The sequence below is a fragment of the Epinephelus lanceolatus genome, chromosome 3 (genome assembly GCF_041903045.1).
Source record: "Epinephelus lanceolatus isolate andai-2023 chromosome 3, ASM4190304v1, whole genome shotgun sequence".
Lineage (NCBI taxonomy): Eukaryota > Metazoa > Chordata > Actinopteri > Perciformes > Serranidae > Epinephelus > Epinephelus lanceolatus.
In genome coordinates this window covers 14,181,547-14,199,289 of record NC_135736.1, presented here as the reverse complement: position 1 = coordinate 14,199,289, position 17,743 = coordinate 14,181,547, and the positions used below count along the sequence as shown (strand labels likewise).

The 17,743-nt window shown below is 41.6% G+C and overlaps 1 protein-coding gene across 2 annotated transcripts; it reads right to left on the bottom strand.

Moving 5' to 3' along the window:
- Positions 1-1,611: 1,611 nt before the first annotated feature.
- Positions 1,612-15,612, bottom strand: map2k7 (mitogen-activated protein kinase kinase 7). Of its 2 annotated transcripts, XM_033624337.2 has the most exons (12): positions 15,437-15,612; positions 13,442-13,489; positions 9,434-9,578; positions 8,703-8,769; positions 7,537-7,650; positions 6,155-6,274; positions 5,818-5,925; positions 5,534-5,713; positions 5,305-5,385; positions 4,294-4,436; positions 2,583-2,628; positions 1,612-2,474 (listed from the first exon to the last, which is right to left on the bottom strand). In XM_033624337.2, the coding sequence occupies exons 1-12, from the start codon at positions 15,558-15,560 to the stop codon at positions 2,331-2,333; spliced, it is 1,320 nt and encodes a 439-aa protein (XP_033480228.1). In that variant the 5' UTR covers positions 15,561-15,612; the 3' UTR covers positions 1,612-2,330. The 2 variants fall into 2 exon arrangements, with proteins under 2 accessions (XP_033480228.1, XP_033480227.1); XM_033624336.2 differs by lacking the exon at positions 13,442-13,489.
- Between the last annotated feature and the right edge of the window lie 2,131 nt (positions 15,613-17,743).

Genomic DNA, 17,743 nt, shown 5'->3' with positions numbered 1-17,743 from the left:
ACCTGGGGCACACTGGCCAGTTTGTTTTCTCCTAGATCTCTGCACAAACGCTAACACTGCTTCAGATTGTATTACCAGAGAACGACAGCTTTGTCCTCACAGAGAAGAAAGAAAACTGTCACACTGAACTCCAATTCAAATACTTAAAAAAAACTCTTGAAACTGTCTCTGCTCTTTTGGGGTTTAAAAAAGAAATGTAGGTGTCAATTGTGCTATGCTAAACCTGCGTGCTGTTGGTCTTAGCTTATGGTTGGTATTATATATGGTAGGTATACCATTTGTATGGTATTAATCTATTTGCTGTTTGACAAGAAAATTAATCTGCAACAATTTGATGATTTTTTTTCAAGTAAAATTGCCAAAAATTCACTGGTCAATATTTCAAAGGTGAAGATTTGCTGCTTCCCTTTGTCTTATAAGACAGCAAACTCAAAATTAGTAGTTTTGGAAAGCAATTTGGACCCTAATCCTTGGACTCTGGAAACTTGACATTTTTCTGATTGAGCAAATATTTAGAACATGATTAGCAAGATACTGGGAGATACTGAAATCATTAGCGCATTAGTACATGCCTGTAAAAAGTACATGATTACTTTAAAATAGGCCTAAATGACTATTAAGACTAAAAACATCAGAGATAAGGCAAAAAAACATTTCTAAATTCTAAACCTGGTCAGCTTTATGACCTCACAAGCCTCATCTGACCCCTGTGCTTGTAGTTTGAGACCCTTGCTCTAGCTTCTAACACCACCAAAAAAACGTGCTTTATCAAGACGTGTCTGTGTGGTTCTTTAATGTCTACATCTCTCAGCCTCCACCGACAACAACCTACACGCAGCCTTTGGTCTGGTAACACTGTGGAGCACTACATCACACTAAACAGCAGAAGCAGACAGAGAGGTGGACAAAGAGGAAGAGGTAGACAAACAGAGAGTGAAGTAAAGAAATGCTCCACAGTTAATAAGATCTACCCCATTTATATTCTTTGTACAAGACAAGCTCCTGTTCTTTGCCTTCTCCATAAAAAAAGCACTCTGCTCCCACTTTTACCTCCAACGTCTAGTTTCTCACACTCGTAACAGTTTTTCAAGCTTCCTCACAGTCATCAATGGGAGTGCAACTCCCCTGTTCTTCTACGTTCTCTGCTTTTCTCTTCAACATTTCTAGAAAGAGTCAGACACTCCTCCTTCTCTCTAACTCATCCTTTCTGTTCTTAGTATGCCTCCATCTATTTTAGATCATCCAAATCATTCTGAACACATAAATATAAAACCATACACGACCCATTTTCTACAAAGCTACAATGCAACACTAATTTTTTTGTAAGTCTTTTTCATCGCGTTTTCCCAATTGTGCAGCTGCTAAATACAATGACAGGTATTGTAAATATAATTTATATCAAAGTTAATGAGGGTTAAAATCCTTACATGTTAGAAATGAAGCACGGACAATAGATTAATTCATTCTGGTTTGTGTGTTAACAGCTGTAGTGTGAGGGTGAACAAATGGCTAGGAAATATTATCTCACTTTTAAAAACAACCAGTGACTGTGTCTTGATATTCATACACACACAAACACACACTATCTCTCTCTCTCTCTCTCTCTCTCTCTCTCTCTCTCTCTCTCTCACACACACACACACAAACACACACACACACACACACACACAGATTCAGCCTGAGAATGTGTGATAGTAGAAACACCTGAAGAATCATAATTGCACCGGACATTGGTGTGTCCTCCATAACGCTTATGTACAAGAGAGATTCAGGTTTGCTAATGTAGCAGATGCTTTGTTCCAGTGTGTAGTGACTACTCTGTTGACTAATCCAAGGGCTTGGATCAATGCTGGAGACAGACACGTAGGTGAAAGACTAATGGAAAGTGGAGGAAATGTAGAAACATACAAAATACACACACAGTTTGTATGCGAGTGCGTGTGGCTTATACACACACTGTGATGTGACATGATATGATAACGTGACGAGACGCAACAGTGTGTAAACGAAAGAAGCTAACTACAGTGTGCACCCTTTTCTCATCCCTCCTTCTCATGTCTGCCTGTCCAGATTCAACACTCTGATAAACAGATCCACCTGTGTCATCCATCCATCCATCAGTCCACGTCTCCGTCCATCACTCCATCGAGTCTCCGTCTCTCCCCCTCCTCTGTGGGCTCTCCGGTGGACAGATGGACAGGCGGGCTGGGTCTAACGCTAGGCTTAGCTGCTAACGCTGGGCTAGACTAGGACAGACTGAGTCTGGGCTTGGCAAAGCTAAAGCTAGGCAAGACTAGCGTCTGGCTAAGCTAACGCAGGGCTGGGCTAGGCTACCTACTGAAGAGCGAGTGGAGCTGGTGCTGATGGCTGTAACACTGGCTGCTGCGAGGCGACTCGGTGCGATCCATCACTGTCTGGAACCAACCGGCCACGTCCACCTCCAGCACCTCGTAACGGCGGATGAAACTATGCTCCTGTGTGAGGGAGACGGACAAAGAGATACAGTCAGCATGACACAATTCACAGTTCCATCTGACCACTGGCTAATTCAAGTTTGTTGCTCATTCTGACAAGCGTCTTACCAGCAGCTGGTGGTATTTTGGCCTTTTTCTGTGATCCTTTGTGAGGCTGTGAATTACAAAAATGGACATTTTAAGGCACGTTTAGTCAAATTTATTTATACCAGTACAATGCACATTCAAAATGTGCCCTGAAATGGGTAGATTAGCTTGACCTTTCGGTATTGCTGTATCATGCTGAATCCTGCACTGACTGATGTAATTATGTGAACACCCCCCCATGTTTGAATCCTGTGCAATGTAACCTTTGAATGAATCAACCCTGGCCTGATTGCCTGAACCAAAGCTTTGTTTACACACCTGAATGCCATCAATACATCCTGATGAGCTTTTTGTCTTGAGAACAAAGGCATGAGGAGGAAGACAGCGTCAATGTGTAAAGAGAGAAAACAGCTTCCCATCTGTGTACGTATAAAAGACTAAACTTTGTCTTGTGTACCATGCTCCGAGCAATAGACAATAATATTTCAGTTTTGTCTCATTCCCCGTTGGGATTGCAAAAGTGCTATGACAATCTCAAGAGCTTGTACTCAACACCGCACTTCCTTGTGTTCTCAGCAATAAAACCGTCAAGTGTGAAGTTGGTCAGATGAATGATTGTTGAGAGCCACCGGACGGACATACAAACAGAGACTCCTTCCATTTTAGTAAGAAAGCACATTTGTTTACAGGAAAATTCAATGTCCTTTACATTAAAGTGTATACAGCAACAAGTAATACGAGACTATAATCAATAAAATATCTGAACAAACGAGAACTACTGCCTTGTGATTGTATGCCTCTGCAAACCTTATGTAGTCATGACAGTCCACAATTCTTCAAATGTGGATGTTGCTGAAGAGAAGCTACAAATTTTAAAACATGGATGCTTCACACACATTTTCCCCTCAACTGTGATCTGTACAACAGTTTCAAGGTGGGCACCCAAGATTAGTGTCACCAATGCAGTATCTGACCAAATGTCTCTCCTTCTGTTGGCATTGACTCATGGCCAGAAAAGTGTTTTAGCAGAACATTATGATGTCACAGTGAAGTTGACCTTTTGAATATAAATCTTCATCACTTCATCATTGGACATGTGTGTGACATTTTGTCATAGTTAGCGTATGAATTCTTCAGTTATGGCCAAAAACATTTTTTGTGAGGTCATGATGACCTTGACCTTTGGCCACCGCATTCTATTCAGTTCATCCTTAAGTTCAACTGGAAGTTTGTGCCACATTTGAGGAAAATTCCCTCATGGCTTTCTTGAGATTATTACATGGTCCAAGATCACAGTGACCTTGACCTTTGACGACCAAAATCCAATCAGTTTACCATTTAGTCAAGTGGATCTTTGTGCCAAATTTGAAGAAATTCTTTCAAAGTGTGCTTGAGATATGGCATGGACAGACAGACAAACAACCCAAAAACATAATGCCTCTGGCCACAGCCGGCGTGGAGGTATAACAACACTGACAAACACCCACCACTAACATATATAGGTCGGAGAAAACAGAAACATTTTCAATTTACTTTCAAATGTAGACACACCTGTGACAGATTTCAGGTGATCAGGCAGTTTGGTCTAGAGCAAAGGGACAAAGTAGCTAAAAGCACCTTCACTAGATCCTTGATTTTATACCATGTACACTTAGAAGAGACAGAGAGCGCTCCGAGAGCTCCGACTGGATTGTAGCCAGTGAGCATCAGTTTTAGAAAAATTTGTACTGACCAGTCTTTGACGAAAGACTGGAAGTCGAGGGAGAAGCCCATGCCGAGAGGCAGCAGAGGAGGATCTTCCTGCAGCACTTTGGTCAGAACCTCAAAGTCTGTCTTGCAGTTCTTGTAGGGAAACTGTCCTGTAGCCAGCTCCACCTAGAGGACACAAGGACCCATTAACATCCACCATCATCCACCATAAAGCAGCACCACCTCTTCCTGTATGCTTATAATGAATTGTGCATAGAACCGTGTATCTCCTGGGCGGCCCATACCACTGGCAATGTATATTTACACCCAAATGGTAATAATAATAACTTTACCCATGTGTGCTTTTTACTAGTGAGGGAGATAAACTAGTAATTCATAATTATCAAAAATCAAATTTTAGCATTTTCATCCATCCACGTCAGAGGTAACAATCAGGTAACATGTCATGACTCTGTTCCAAGCTGTAGAACAATGGATGAAGCTACAACAGGAAATTCAGATGATATGAGGCAAATCATCACTGGCCTCAAAAAAAATATCTCTATTATTATGGCTTTCAGAGAGAACTAGCAGTTTGTGCTATGCCAGCAGGCTCCGGTTGTGAACAGTGCGTCTGAGTTCAGCACATCAGAGCACCATCCCAACACAGCTGAGTCTGTTTACACTGTGCTTGTGCCAACAAGTTTGAGACTGTATACAAATATCACATGCCAAATGTTGAACTACTCCTTCTTTATCTTTAGTGCATGAGAGGCAAATAAAAAGCTTCAGCCATGGCACCCTGTCATGTTACCCATCACCTCATCACACATCATAACTGTGCATTACAAGTGTTTTAAGCTGCGTGATTTTGAGATGGGGTGAATATTTAATATTCTGACATGTTGGAAAATGTTAAATATAAAGGTAAATAATGTATTTTTTAATGCAATGACATGTAGGAAGCACAATTTTTGTGGCACTCCTTACCAGTCCTTCTAGCACCCCTGGATGACCCAGCACCCGCTCTGAGATGAAATGAAAGCAGTCTTACCAGAGAGATGCCAAGGCTCCACACGTCTGCTCGGATGTCATAGTCAGGTTTGGTTGGGTCTGGAGGGTCTATTCTCTCAGGCTGCAAGAGTACAGGAAATTCTCTGTTTATGGAATCTGTGTGTGTCTCATGTGTCTACTTTTACATTTTCCGTTTGACAGGAGGTGATAACTTTGTGTGTGAGATACTTGTAGTTCTATGAATGCAGAGTGTGTGGGTTTTAACTCACCGCCATGTAGGCAGCACAGCCGGCACTGCGGGTCTTGGCCTTGGAGTCGACGAGGCGTCCACTGATGCCAAAATCACACAGTTTGATCTGACCTTTAGCATCCAGGAGGATGTTGGAGGGTTTGACGTCCCGGTGGATGACACCGTGTTTCTCTTTCAGGTACAGCAATGCCTTCACTATCTGGAGCGGAAACACACACAGTAAGAATATAAAAACGAAAGAATCAAGTGGGCAGCATCAAGCTTACCAATCTGTGTGTGTGTGTGTGTGTTTCTTTCACTTACTGCCACTGTCATCTTTCCAAGGATTCGCTCTGGGATGGGGCCCTGGATTCTCTTCTTCAGCTTCTCAGCACACGTCCCCATCAGCTCCATGGCAATGAATACATCCGTCTGTACATGAATACAACACACACACACATCCAGCTTTTAGCTCTTCACATCAGGAGGCACTGCAGGGGACTGTACTGACATACAAGTGTTAAAGAAGGGTGCTTATATAAAAATAAAAAAGAGCTGCAGTTTGTTAGGGGAGACTGAATTACTAAGAAACTCTGATTACGACTATCCTACTATTTTACTGTCAAGACTACAGACAGTGATATATTTTGGGGACACCCACGTTGGTAACTATGGCGCCGTAGCACTGGATGATGTAAGGGCAGTCATGGCTCTTCAGCACCACATCCAGGTCCATCAGGATCCTCTTGTTCTCATCTTTGTTGCCCGTGCGACGCATTTGCTGGTGACACACACAGAAAGACATCTAAAATTCCTGCCAGCATTTAAATATATGAAACACTCACGATGCCAAGTGTGCAAGTTAAGAAACAACCCGTTGGGAGATCACAAAACAAAGACTCCCATGGTGAGCTGACTGACTGCCCAGTTGTTAAACAGCTCAGGCGGCTACAATTAAGTCATCTCTTAAATAGGAGGGTTGTTATGTGGGGTTATTACCACCACTGTGTTGGTAAACTAGTGACAATTAAAAGAGCAACAGACAATAACAGGGCTAAGTGTTAGCATCAAGGTCCTACTGCATTATGATCATGTTGACTGATGTTTGAGAGTTCATGTCTTTACGGTCCCTGCCGGGAAGTTTGTTCTTGTATTTTGAAAATTAGCCTCAAGTCAATACATTACCAATCCATGCATTACAATTTGTTTCCATATATGATAAATTGTACAGAATTAGTAAAGCATTTATAATTACAACAACAACAACAACAACAACACAATGCTCATATTAGGGAAATAAACTAGAGCTGCTGTTGCTGAGGTTTATTATCTCCTACCATCTTCCCAATTCTTTTTAGCACAGCTTAAATTTACTAGCCAGCAGCTTACAAGGAATGCTTAGAATTGATTATGTCCGTAAATAAGTAATTAATGTAAATTATGTCTTCATAAACCTAAAACAAATCATCTAAAATACAGTGTCCTGTACAGAGCCTCCTCTGATTGGAAGCTGTTACCAACCCCCATCAAATACATTACTAAAGGCCTTTACACACCAGGGCAACAATGAAATGGCATGAGATACAAAATACTCGCCCGGGAATATTTAACATCAAAACTTTGCATACCAACAGTGATGCAAATTTGCAACAGTTGCAAGAGGTCTGCCATTGTTGTGACTCTGTGACTGGACATCCACTCCCTTGACACATGATTGGTTGATGGCTTTATTTGCGGTGTGAAAGCTCAGAAAAATCTACCTTACTCTAATAATAATAATATGTTTTGGCCACATAGTATTTGCTTTCTGTGTGAAACTACTTACTTTTAGGTATTATGGTGTAATGTAGCGCATTTTCATCATTTTTTTGGGCCTGTGTCTTTCCTCGTTCTTGGTTATGTACCTACTCTGTCCTGATTTAAAATAACTGACCTGTAAAACACTGGTCTAAATGTGGGATCCACATGCTAGCAGGCCAACTTCATGAGGAAAGACCATGGTGTTGTGTGAACAGTGAACAGGTGGGTGCAGCAGGATCTTACTTTGACAGCGATGACATGGCCGGTCTTCTTGAATCGCACTTTGAAGACCTGTCCGCAGGTCCCGCTGCCGATCTCCCCTTCACTGATCAGGTCTGTCACCTCCGCTGGATACCGCTGTGGAGGCACAAACAACCAAGACTTTAGATCATGCAAACTCCCTGAGCTGAAAATAGATGAGAGAGGCCAGTTCTGATTTTCTGCTTCGCAAGGCAACAGTAAACCCCTCTGGGTTATTTAGTAGCAAATGTTTTGATGTGTAATTAAGCTGCTCCCCCACTGGCCATGTCTGAGAATACCAGCATGCAGCACGGAGACGCATCGTTTCCCTGCTTCGTTAAAATTAAATCATTGGTGACTGAGCTGCTTTGAGTGACGTCTCATTGAGCACTTGATGTAGCAACCCCTCAGGGCTAATGAGAGGAAGTAAAAACAATCTGGAGTGCAGAGATGAGTCAAATCATTTTCTCAACCATCTTCAAAACCCTGACTGGCACTGACTGTGATAGTGAGCCTGAAGGCTGAAGAAGGAAGGGAAAACAAAAACAAAATGAGGCCAACCCCATAGTCAGCCTCGATTCTATCTTCGTAGACAGAAACAACAAACATCTCACTGTTTTTGAGTTTTTATAATTTTCTGATTATTGTCAAAGAGAAAAAAAATATCACACAGAGCTGTTGTTTTCCTTGATAGAGATTCTCTGCTCTATCCAAGGACAGTATGTGGTGTGGATGTTTGCTTTCATTGAATTTTTACTTTGACTTGTTTTAACAACTGTCTCCGTTCTCAATGTACCAGCCCTCCTACTTTGTCATTGTATGGAAACAGATTCCTTGTGAATACTGAGGAGAAAATAAAAAATCTTTCTGTTTAGCGATAAGGCATATATCTGGCTTATTTTATATTTTAAGTTGCAATAAAAGACCACAACAACAGCAGAGGTCAATGGCACAGAGGAATAAAATATATGAGACTATATATAAGACTTTGGCTATTTTAGTAGGAACTGTTAGTTGTTTTTTTTAGTTTCTCGTGGGATTTGATGACCCCCAGATGATGCCTCATAACCTCTCAACCTAGTTTTCACTTATGTAATTCATGACATGTAGGGGATTAACATTACCAGATGAGAGAAACTCAACATGTGTCTCTGTGTGTCACATCTCACCTGACCGTCGATCTTCAGGTAACCCGTCTGTTTCATGATCTCCTGTAATTTCTGGTCAATCTCTGCACTGTGGAGACAAAACACACACAATAATGCACAATGTGAGGGAGTGCAAATGCTTTGTGAAGTATGTTTCAGTGTGAAACATTCATAGCTAGATGAGAGAGAGCCATCTGACTCACAAATGGATGCTGTGTGTGTTCCTGTACATCTCTTCCACCCACACACACACACTGTGCATGTGGATCCATTATGTGTAACACAACCTACTCTTTTTTAGATGACCCTTTGTTCTGCTCCCTACCTGGTGATAGTGTGTTGCTGTGCTGTGGTTATGTACATGTTTGTGTGATGATCTTGTGTGTGTGTATATGTAAGATCACTGTGACTCTTGTTTTTTTTCTCTCGAGGTTTACATTCATAATTCCGCTGTACTTAAAATGTTGTTTCATTTTCAAACCAGATGGTTGTGATTCAGCGTTACGATTGCGTGAGTTCACTTATCTGCCATTCCCTGAAAATTATTTATTTAAAATAAAAATATATAATATATCTTTAATCATCTTTTCACCATCTTACAAAAGCATTACGTCATTCAGTTGTGCATGCATTTACTGATGCCACTTAAACACAACGTTAACTTTTAGAAGACAGTTTCTCAGAAAAAAAAAAAATGTAAATACACAACACAGTTTCTCAGTCATCTCATTGCTCAGATGAAAGTCACATACTTCTCTAAGCTCTTCTGCAGGCCGTACGGAGGCGTGGGCAGGGTGAGCATGTGTCGCGGGCGGCTGGGGTAGGGATGGTGCTGAGGCGAGCTCTCTGAAGACGATGACCGGCTGCCTCCATCGTTGGCTAGTGGCAGCTGGAGCGCTGCGTTGGGGGGGGGGGGGGGGGGGGGGGGGGGGGGGGGGGGATACATGACACATTAGAAACAGACAAGAGAACAGAACGAATGGTACAGTACGTTTTGCACCCGAGGCCAGCATGCCAGAAGCTGTAAGATGGCTATGTTTATTCATGCATTCACTGACTCCATTATTTTACTGGTTGAAAGCTGTAATGCACCAGTGGAGGAGGTGATAATGTACATTATTTGTCCTTTATTAGCTTTGATTAATAGATTTCAGTGCTCTCTCTGACTTTGCATTTCCTTCCTGAACTCTTCAGATTTTTTTTTTACACTAATTAAAGTGTCTGATGAGAAGAGAATGTGATCTATCATATCCTGTGTAGGACCGACTGAAAATTACTTCCCATGAGACGCCAAGAGAAACTGGCCTTGGTGAGGTCAAAGAGTTCTCTCACTACAGCCCTGCTATCGAGACCCCGCACAGTTTATAACCAGCATATGAACTTGTTGTTTTTATTTCCCCAAAGCTTTGTTTTTGTTTCGCTGATGTCCCGACCTAATGTTAAAACAAACAGGACAGTTATCTCAGAGCAAAAGCAACACCATTCTCAGGCGGGGAGGGACGGCACAGAGTTAGCCCACAGCTTGGGACAGTCAGTTTAGGGATGTGGAAGTCCACAGTTTGTGTTTTAAGGAAAAACTAATTTTTTTTTAATACTTGGGGTTTTCTTTTATTGTCTGCAGCCATCAGTTTTATTAGTTATAACACTGAACACACTGAACGACTGCTGAGATCTCAGAATGTAGCAATGTTGCAAAAAAAATACAACCAACAGGGAAACAAGTGTGAGCAGTGAGTCCATCATACAACTGTTTGTTTGGAGGTGAAACCAAAAGAGTGGCAAACAACTGGGCAACATTAAACCAGAAAGTCTGAATTTCTGAAATGTAATAGATGTTAAAGGAATAGTTCAGATTTTTTGAAGTGGTGTTGTACAAGGTATTTATCAATTGTCAGCGCATTACACACAGTTAGCATGCCACTAGTTTGCAGAGGTGGCAGAAGAGCCAACACAAGATCTAAGCATGGTGCTGCTGTGGATGGAGGGCAGCAGCAAAATGTATTTTAGCCACCTAAAATGCTGCATTTCCACAGCTTTTCCTTTCCGTCAGACAGACCATTCCACTAGGGAAGCAGGTAATGGCTTCAGTTCCCCATCTATGCTCTCGTCAAAGCCACTAGACTCCATTGACAAAAACAGTCATTTTGGCTTGCTGAACACAGGTACTGACGGTTTACCCCTGCCTCAATCTGTATTTGTTTTGTTGTGTGACTTTGATGAATCCAAACTCACTCTTCTAAACTCCAAAGTCACACAATAACAAACAAAACAACTCTTCGAAGTTAGCTCCTATGTTCAGCAATGTTGAATCCCGTTTTTTCTCAACAAAGTCTGGCTTTGAAGAGAGCGATATAATTAGAACTCGCTGTCTACGTCAAGGTAAAGTGATGAAAATATTCTACATATAGTGTGCACTTAACTGATACTGATTTTTTTTTTTCTTAGGTAGGACTTTTTTGAGGTGGATAAAATATGTTTTGTTACTGACCCCCGTCCACAGCAGTACATTGCTCAGCTTTCATGTCAGACTCCAGCCTGCTTCTCCAAACTGGTGACATGCCAACTGACATCTACTGTATGTAATACACTGACTGTGGATAAGTACTTCATACAATCCCAGTTCAACAAATCAGAACTCTCTCTTTAACAACACACTTCTGTAATAATTTTACAATTCACTCTTGTTCTCCCTCCCAAATAACTGTGGCTTAGATGGGAATTTTTTCACAACCTGCATGATCATTTAACTGCTTGTACTTGTTGCCATATTGGGCAATGTTTTTTAGCAATGTCACTGTGTTCCCACATGTCAGTGATTTTTTTTTTTTGGTGAGTGCAATGTCATCATAACCAACAGAACTGATGACCAAAGTAATAAAAACAAAACCCAAGCTGTAATAAAGCATTGTCTGACGTAAAGCCAATATTATCCGCACAAAGCCACTCATCCTGATTGATATCCCTGAATGACTTTAGAACCCTAGATGCCAAAATGGCAGTTGTATGTCAAGTTCACAACTGACCGGCTGTTGCGACATGCTTTTAGCCCCGTAGGTCCAAATCATGCCTTCAAGGACACGTTTAAACTCAGCTGACCCTCTAATATCAGGTGTACGTGCAAGCAAGCACCAACTTCCTAGTGGAGATGTTCAAGAATTTCAGAAAAACAATTTAACATAGTGTTAGCACACACCTGTCATGCAACCAAATGCTCAGACTATGAACTATAAATGTGCCTTCAGGAGAGTTTAAACCCTACTTATTATAAATTTCACACAAGCAACTTTTTTAAATATTCAAAACCAGTTTGCAAAACACTTAGAGGACCATGCAGCTTGTTATTGTCATTAACATCATTATAGTTTTTTGTGTAGCAGCTCTCCTGAGAGTGCCAGCAGGTGTTTGTATCCACGAGTCACCTGTGGATGGATCAGCCTGTAGGGGGAGAATCAGTCAGTGAAGGGGAGGAGGGGGTTAGTATGGAGAGGAAGGAGGACTCAGGCAGTCTTTGGCACAGATTGCATCTCCATAGTTTGGCTGGCTCCAGATGGACGGATGTGAGGATAGACGGGCAGACAGAGCGAGGAGATGGGAAGACACGCAAACACAGAGATACTCGCAGGCACTGCTGCACCGCCTCCAGCTCACACAGTGCTGCTGCAAAAAGGAAGGAGGAGCGGGGGGGATGCCAGGAGATGAATAACAGACAAACAACATCAAACAGAGAGAGGGAGAGAAAGAGAGGAGAAATACGGCCAAAACTGCATAGCACAGACTAAGCTGGAAGTCAGACAGTCAGTCAGTCAGTCAGACTCCAACAGGAAGTCTTCAGTCGCCACACAAAGAACACAGAGAGAAAGAGCAGCCAGAGTGTTCACAGCACTCCTGCGGACGGACCAGTGGGGATGCTGGATTAGAGACTGTGTCGGACAAAACACAACCCGAAACATTGTGTCGTGCAGAAAAGCCACATGCACCGTGATTCTCTGCCTCCAGCAAAATGAAGGTTAATCATCTGACACACGTCCACACGCGCACACACACACATGGTGAACATCAACGCACACCAACACTGCCCTGCCACTGGCACAGACACACACAGACAGAGAGAGGAGTCAGAATGGAAAGATGGAGAGAGGATGTGATTTTAGGGGAGGTGTAAATATCTGCTGGGCTAAAATATCAGAACTGGTCGACTGATAATGGACTGAAGTTTTACCCCTTAGCGGAGATTCCTGTTTAGCTGTAAAATTACAGTTAGTATGTGAGTGTAAGAGAAAGTGTGTGTGTGCTGGGAGGAGGTTTGGAATGAAAGAAAAAATGTATATGCTGACATGTTGTGGTTAATCCCTGCCTTTGAAACTACACCTTGTATCAATGTATGCTAACATACTATTATACTCTGCCTAAAGGACCATGTAGTTAGTCTGGCTGAAACAAAATATGCTCCTATATTTGCTGGAGAGAGTAAGCTGTCTTTTATAGCCAATTGTTAATGGAGTAGCATAGTTTTTCCTTTTTAAGACCGTAAGTGACGTGCATAAAAGTGTTAAGAAGACAAATGTGAGTAATTACAGTAAGTGAAATAGCAATATTAACGGCCTAACTAGTGAGAATGTGGGGAACTGCCTGTGTTTATCTCTGATAGGAGATAACAGATGAGGGAGGAGGGAACAGCAGGTGAGATGGGGGACACAGGTGTTGAGGGGGAGGAGAAGAGAGAGGTGCAGTGGCAGAGAGAGCGATGGATTGAATGATACCTGCACGCTGGGAAGGGGCTGGAGCAGGACTGAGCTGGATCACGATGACTAGACAGAGGAAAGAAAATATACACACACACGCACATTACTGCACTGTTCTACTGAGACAATCACATGCGCGCGCGCGCACACACGCACACACACACACACACACACACACACTACCACTCACACACTGAATCATATAACAAATAAGGAAAAAACACAGACTTTTTGTGTTCTACAAGGCCTCTGTTCTCCTCACACATAACCAAAACCCACAAAAGATAAGGCTGCAGTTATTCTATCTATTTCTTATCGTCAATGAATCCTATAAAAAGACCAAAATCAACAATGTGCTAGTCTGTCTTTTGATACTTTCCAACTTCCCCAACCTGTCTGTAAAATTGAAAGCCCACTGGTTCCTGCTGAAGTTATAAATCTTTAAAAAGCGGGTCAAAACATTGAAATGGGTCAAATATTTCTTGGGGACTATTTTGTAGTCCAGCGTTTTTAACAGGGGTGCACTGAGGCAACTTAACACCAATACCTCAACTCAGAATAAATACAGAGTACCGACCCAAAACCAGAGGTTTCCTTACCCTGGGTTTATCATCGCATAAAATTTATTAGGATCACTTTATGAAGGGGAACTAAAAGTGAGGGATTGATGGTGAACTAAAAATTGAGTTGGTGGCCCGCTGTGACTTATTGACAATGGAAAACAGAATTAAAATAACACAAGAGACAACAACTGTATTTAATGAAGTCTGGTCATATCATGGCTGTTACCATCAACTTAATCAGGTCAGTGTTGCATTGAAGCAGAGGAATAATTCTTCCAAGCTTTGGATACTGTTTTGGTCTTTTCAAGAGATGTGTTGACAATAAGAAAAATACAGAATTAGCCCTTCCTTTAACTCATTCATACTCTTCCAGACAGCTTAAGTAACCTCACAAAACATATTTTAAAAGAACAGAAAAAAGGAAAAAGAAGCAGGTTTGTGGTTACTGTCTCTCAAATCTCACATGAATGGACAAGAAGTGATGATCTGTAGGAAAGAATGATCTTTGAACAGTCAGATCAAGGATTCACATATTATTGGCCTGCGGTTTTAGAAACCACTATGTTGAACTGGTAAGATAATAAAGAGCTTTCTGTCTCCAGCACAGTGTTTATTTTGGTGTTAAATGTCAGTGAGCACAGGCATGTTGTAGACTCTGCTGCTGCTGAACTGCTGAAGAGTTTTCTCCTCCAGACGGTTCAAGGGCCCAACATTACTGTTTCTCACCACTTCTTTTAAAACTCACTTTACTTCTACTAAAAACTATAGGCGACTTTATGTCAATAAATATGCAGCAGGCTGGATTTTAACCACTAACGTTATACGTTGAGTGGTAGCTTATTATCGCATACCAACATTAGCGGCGGTTGGTAACGTATGTTGAACGTTAGCTAGATGTGATAGCTTCCAGAAATTAGCGTCTGTTTCGTCAAGGGTCAAAACTGGCAGTGAAAACTGACTTTGCCGCGGGAGTCACGGGCAACACACAGCTTAAAATATATGCCAAGCTACATTTAAGGTGTAAATAAATGGCACCTCTTAATTATTTCATAAGAAGACTGAACACTACATCAAATTTTGAGATTGACGCTGGGCCTGCCACCGACTATCACTCAGACTGCTAGCCTGTTAGCCTAGCTTGTTTGACAGGACAGAATCAGAGCAGATTTCAGGACGTGACTGCCAGCGAGACACTTCATGACAGCGCTTCATTTTTTATTTTTAAGCTTCACTCTAGAAATTGTCCCACTTGTTAAAGCAAATGATTTGACGGTAAAATGACCCGAGCGAGCCGAGTCGGTGTTTGTTTATGTAGCTAGCCTGTTAGCATGTAGTAGCTAGGAGCAGCATAACACCCCCACTCCTTCCCTCCCTCCCTCTGCCTCTCCGATCTTTCCCCCTGCTATTCTGCCCGTTACCGACTCCCCGGTCCTCCCCGGTGGACACTCACTCGGCCTCGGACGTGATCGCTGTGGACTCATGTCGATGTTAAGGTCGATTCTCCGGCGAGCTTCTTCATTTTCCTGCTTTAGTTTCTCCTCGATTCGCGACAGCCTCTGTTCCAGCGACGACATCTTGAAAAATTGAGCACCATGTAGTTCCCAGCAGAGCTCTCGACTCCCCTCTCTGGCAGGCAGGCAGGCAGGGCCAGCTGCACACTGACTGACTGGACACACACACACACACACACACACTGCAGTAATGTGACCATATTACAGAGTCATAGCTTTACAATTAATAATGATTAATAGTCATTTACACATTTCAGTCATGTGTGGTTATTAAGGAGTCAGACTGACTGTCCTTAAAGGAACCTGAAGAGTAAATTCAAGCTTAGTAGGTAACTCAACAATCTCAACTCAATGTCCACTTACTTACTTGTTCTGGTGCTTTCAACTACATCATACTGTCCTCATCGTAACATTCAGTTTGCTCACTTAGCAATAAACTGTAGATGTTCAAGCTTTTTCCACAGTTTTGAGCTCCTGCAGGACTTCTCATCCATGTCAACCTCAGAGTTAAGCTTGACAGTTCTGTACTTATCAAAAAATTATGTTGGCCGAGTTATCAAGAAACTGTGGACCACTGTTACTCAACTAAGCCCATGGGCCCGAGATAGGGTGCTGGGTGACCCGCTCACCATTTTTGAATCCACAATGAAAATAAAATGATTCACACTAGGATTTTTTCTGTACTTTGAATGTAATTAGGTGCCATGGTGCATAGAAAAGTGTCAAAATAGAGCTTGTTTAACAAAAAAAGTGCCAGTGGAGGATCCCCTGGGTACACCTGAGCTGTGCAGGGCTGCTGTGACTGGATATGCCTCTTGGCAAAGATGAGTGAGGATGGCAAATGTCAAAAAAAAAAAAAAAAAAAATATTTCAATGAAAAATGGAAAGATTATTTTGCCTTTGTTTTGCCTTTGGTTTTAATGTGTGTTTACTTGATAAATATTATTAACCTTTGTTTAACGTTTGGCCTAACGTTTGGCCAAAAGTGACCCTGAGCAAAGCAAGTTAAGTATCCCTGTTGCAGATGTTCAAATTTTCCACAATTTTTTTCTCACCCACATCGACCTAAAAGATAAGTCTGACACTTCCTCTCGACCTTGTAAACAAGCAGTGGACCTGCTGTTCTCAGCCTTTCAACCGTTTATCAGAAGCTTTGAACATCTACAGTTCAGTGACATCTGAGCATTTTCTGAAGAAGTTGTGTGTTACAGTCGAAAGTTCCAGAACAACTGAGTAAGTAGACCTTGAGTTTGTTTTTGTTTTTTAACTCCAGGTAAGTACTTTGATACAATGCCCTGCACCCTGGGCACCTAAATGGTTTGACCCAAAAAAGCTGAATTAAAATAATCATGTAGTCGACTGAGGGAAAATTAATCTGCAACCATTTTTATAATCAGTTAATAACTAACCAAATGATCACTGGCACCAGCTTTTTTAAATGTGATAAATTGCCACTTTTCTCAGTTTTATGTCATAGGACCTTTACACAGAGGACATTTTGACATGTCACAGTAGGAAAAGCACATGTGTGAATAGTAAAATTAATGATGGCTGAATTCCATTTAGCTGCTTCAGTTTCAGGGTCCTCGTACTGAGCATGCTGGCTCAGTCACAACTTACTGGGAGACTTGAACAGAACAGAGCCATTGTTAATGTTATTAGTAATTTACTGTCTGAATATCTTTGGATGTGTGTACTTTTATTGGACAAAATAAGTAACAAGGCCAGTATATAGGGATGTGCAAAATACACCTTATTTTTTATTGATATATTTAATGTCTTGTCTTGTTGCTCTGTGTTTTAATATTGTCTTCATTATGTGTATTGTTTAATGTGCTGTTCCACAAGTTGTCCCTTTGGAGACATTAACGTTTTCTAAGTTCCAAGCAAAAACATGTAATCAAGGGCAATCGTATCTCAGCTCTCAATGCCACATAAAGCCAAAAACATGAACACTGATTTGATAATACCTGAATAATTTATTGTTATTTTTTATTTTATTTTTAATGTTAATTTAATGTTTTAATTAATTTTATATACTTTATGAATAAATTCATTTTTTTCACTCTGTTGTCAATTACACACAGGTCTGAACACATACCTAGTGGAGTGCACTAAGTGGAGCTGCCCATGAAAGGGCTCCAAGTGGTTGGGGGGGTTCGGTGCCTTGCTCAAGGGCACCTTGGCAGTGCCCAGGAGGTGAACTGGCACCTCTCCAGCTACCAGTCCATGCTCCATATTTTTTG

Excerpts from the sequence above, each read along its gene's own strand:
- map2k7 (XM_033624337.2), bottom strand. The coding sequence starts at position 15,560 with ATGTCGTCGCTGGAACAGAGGCTGTCGCGAATCGAGGAGAAACTAAAG. Across the intron at positions 8,770-9,433 it reads CTGCAGAAGAGCTTAGAGAA|TGCAGAGATTGACCAGAAAT; the intron begins GTATGTGACTTT and ends TTGTCTCCACAG. Across the intron at positions 6,275-7,536 it reads GCCATGTCATCGCTGTCAAA|CAAATGCGTCGCACGGGCAA; the intron begins GTAAGATCCTGC and ends GTGTGTCACCAG.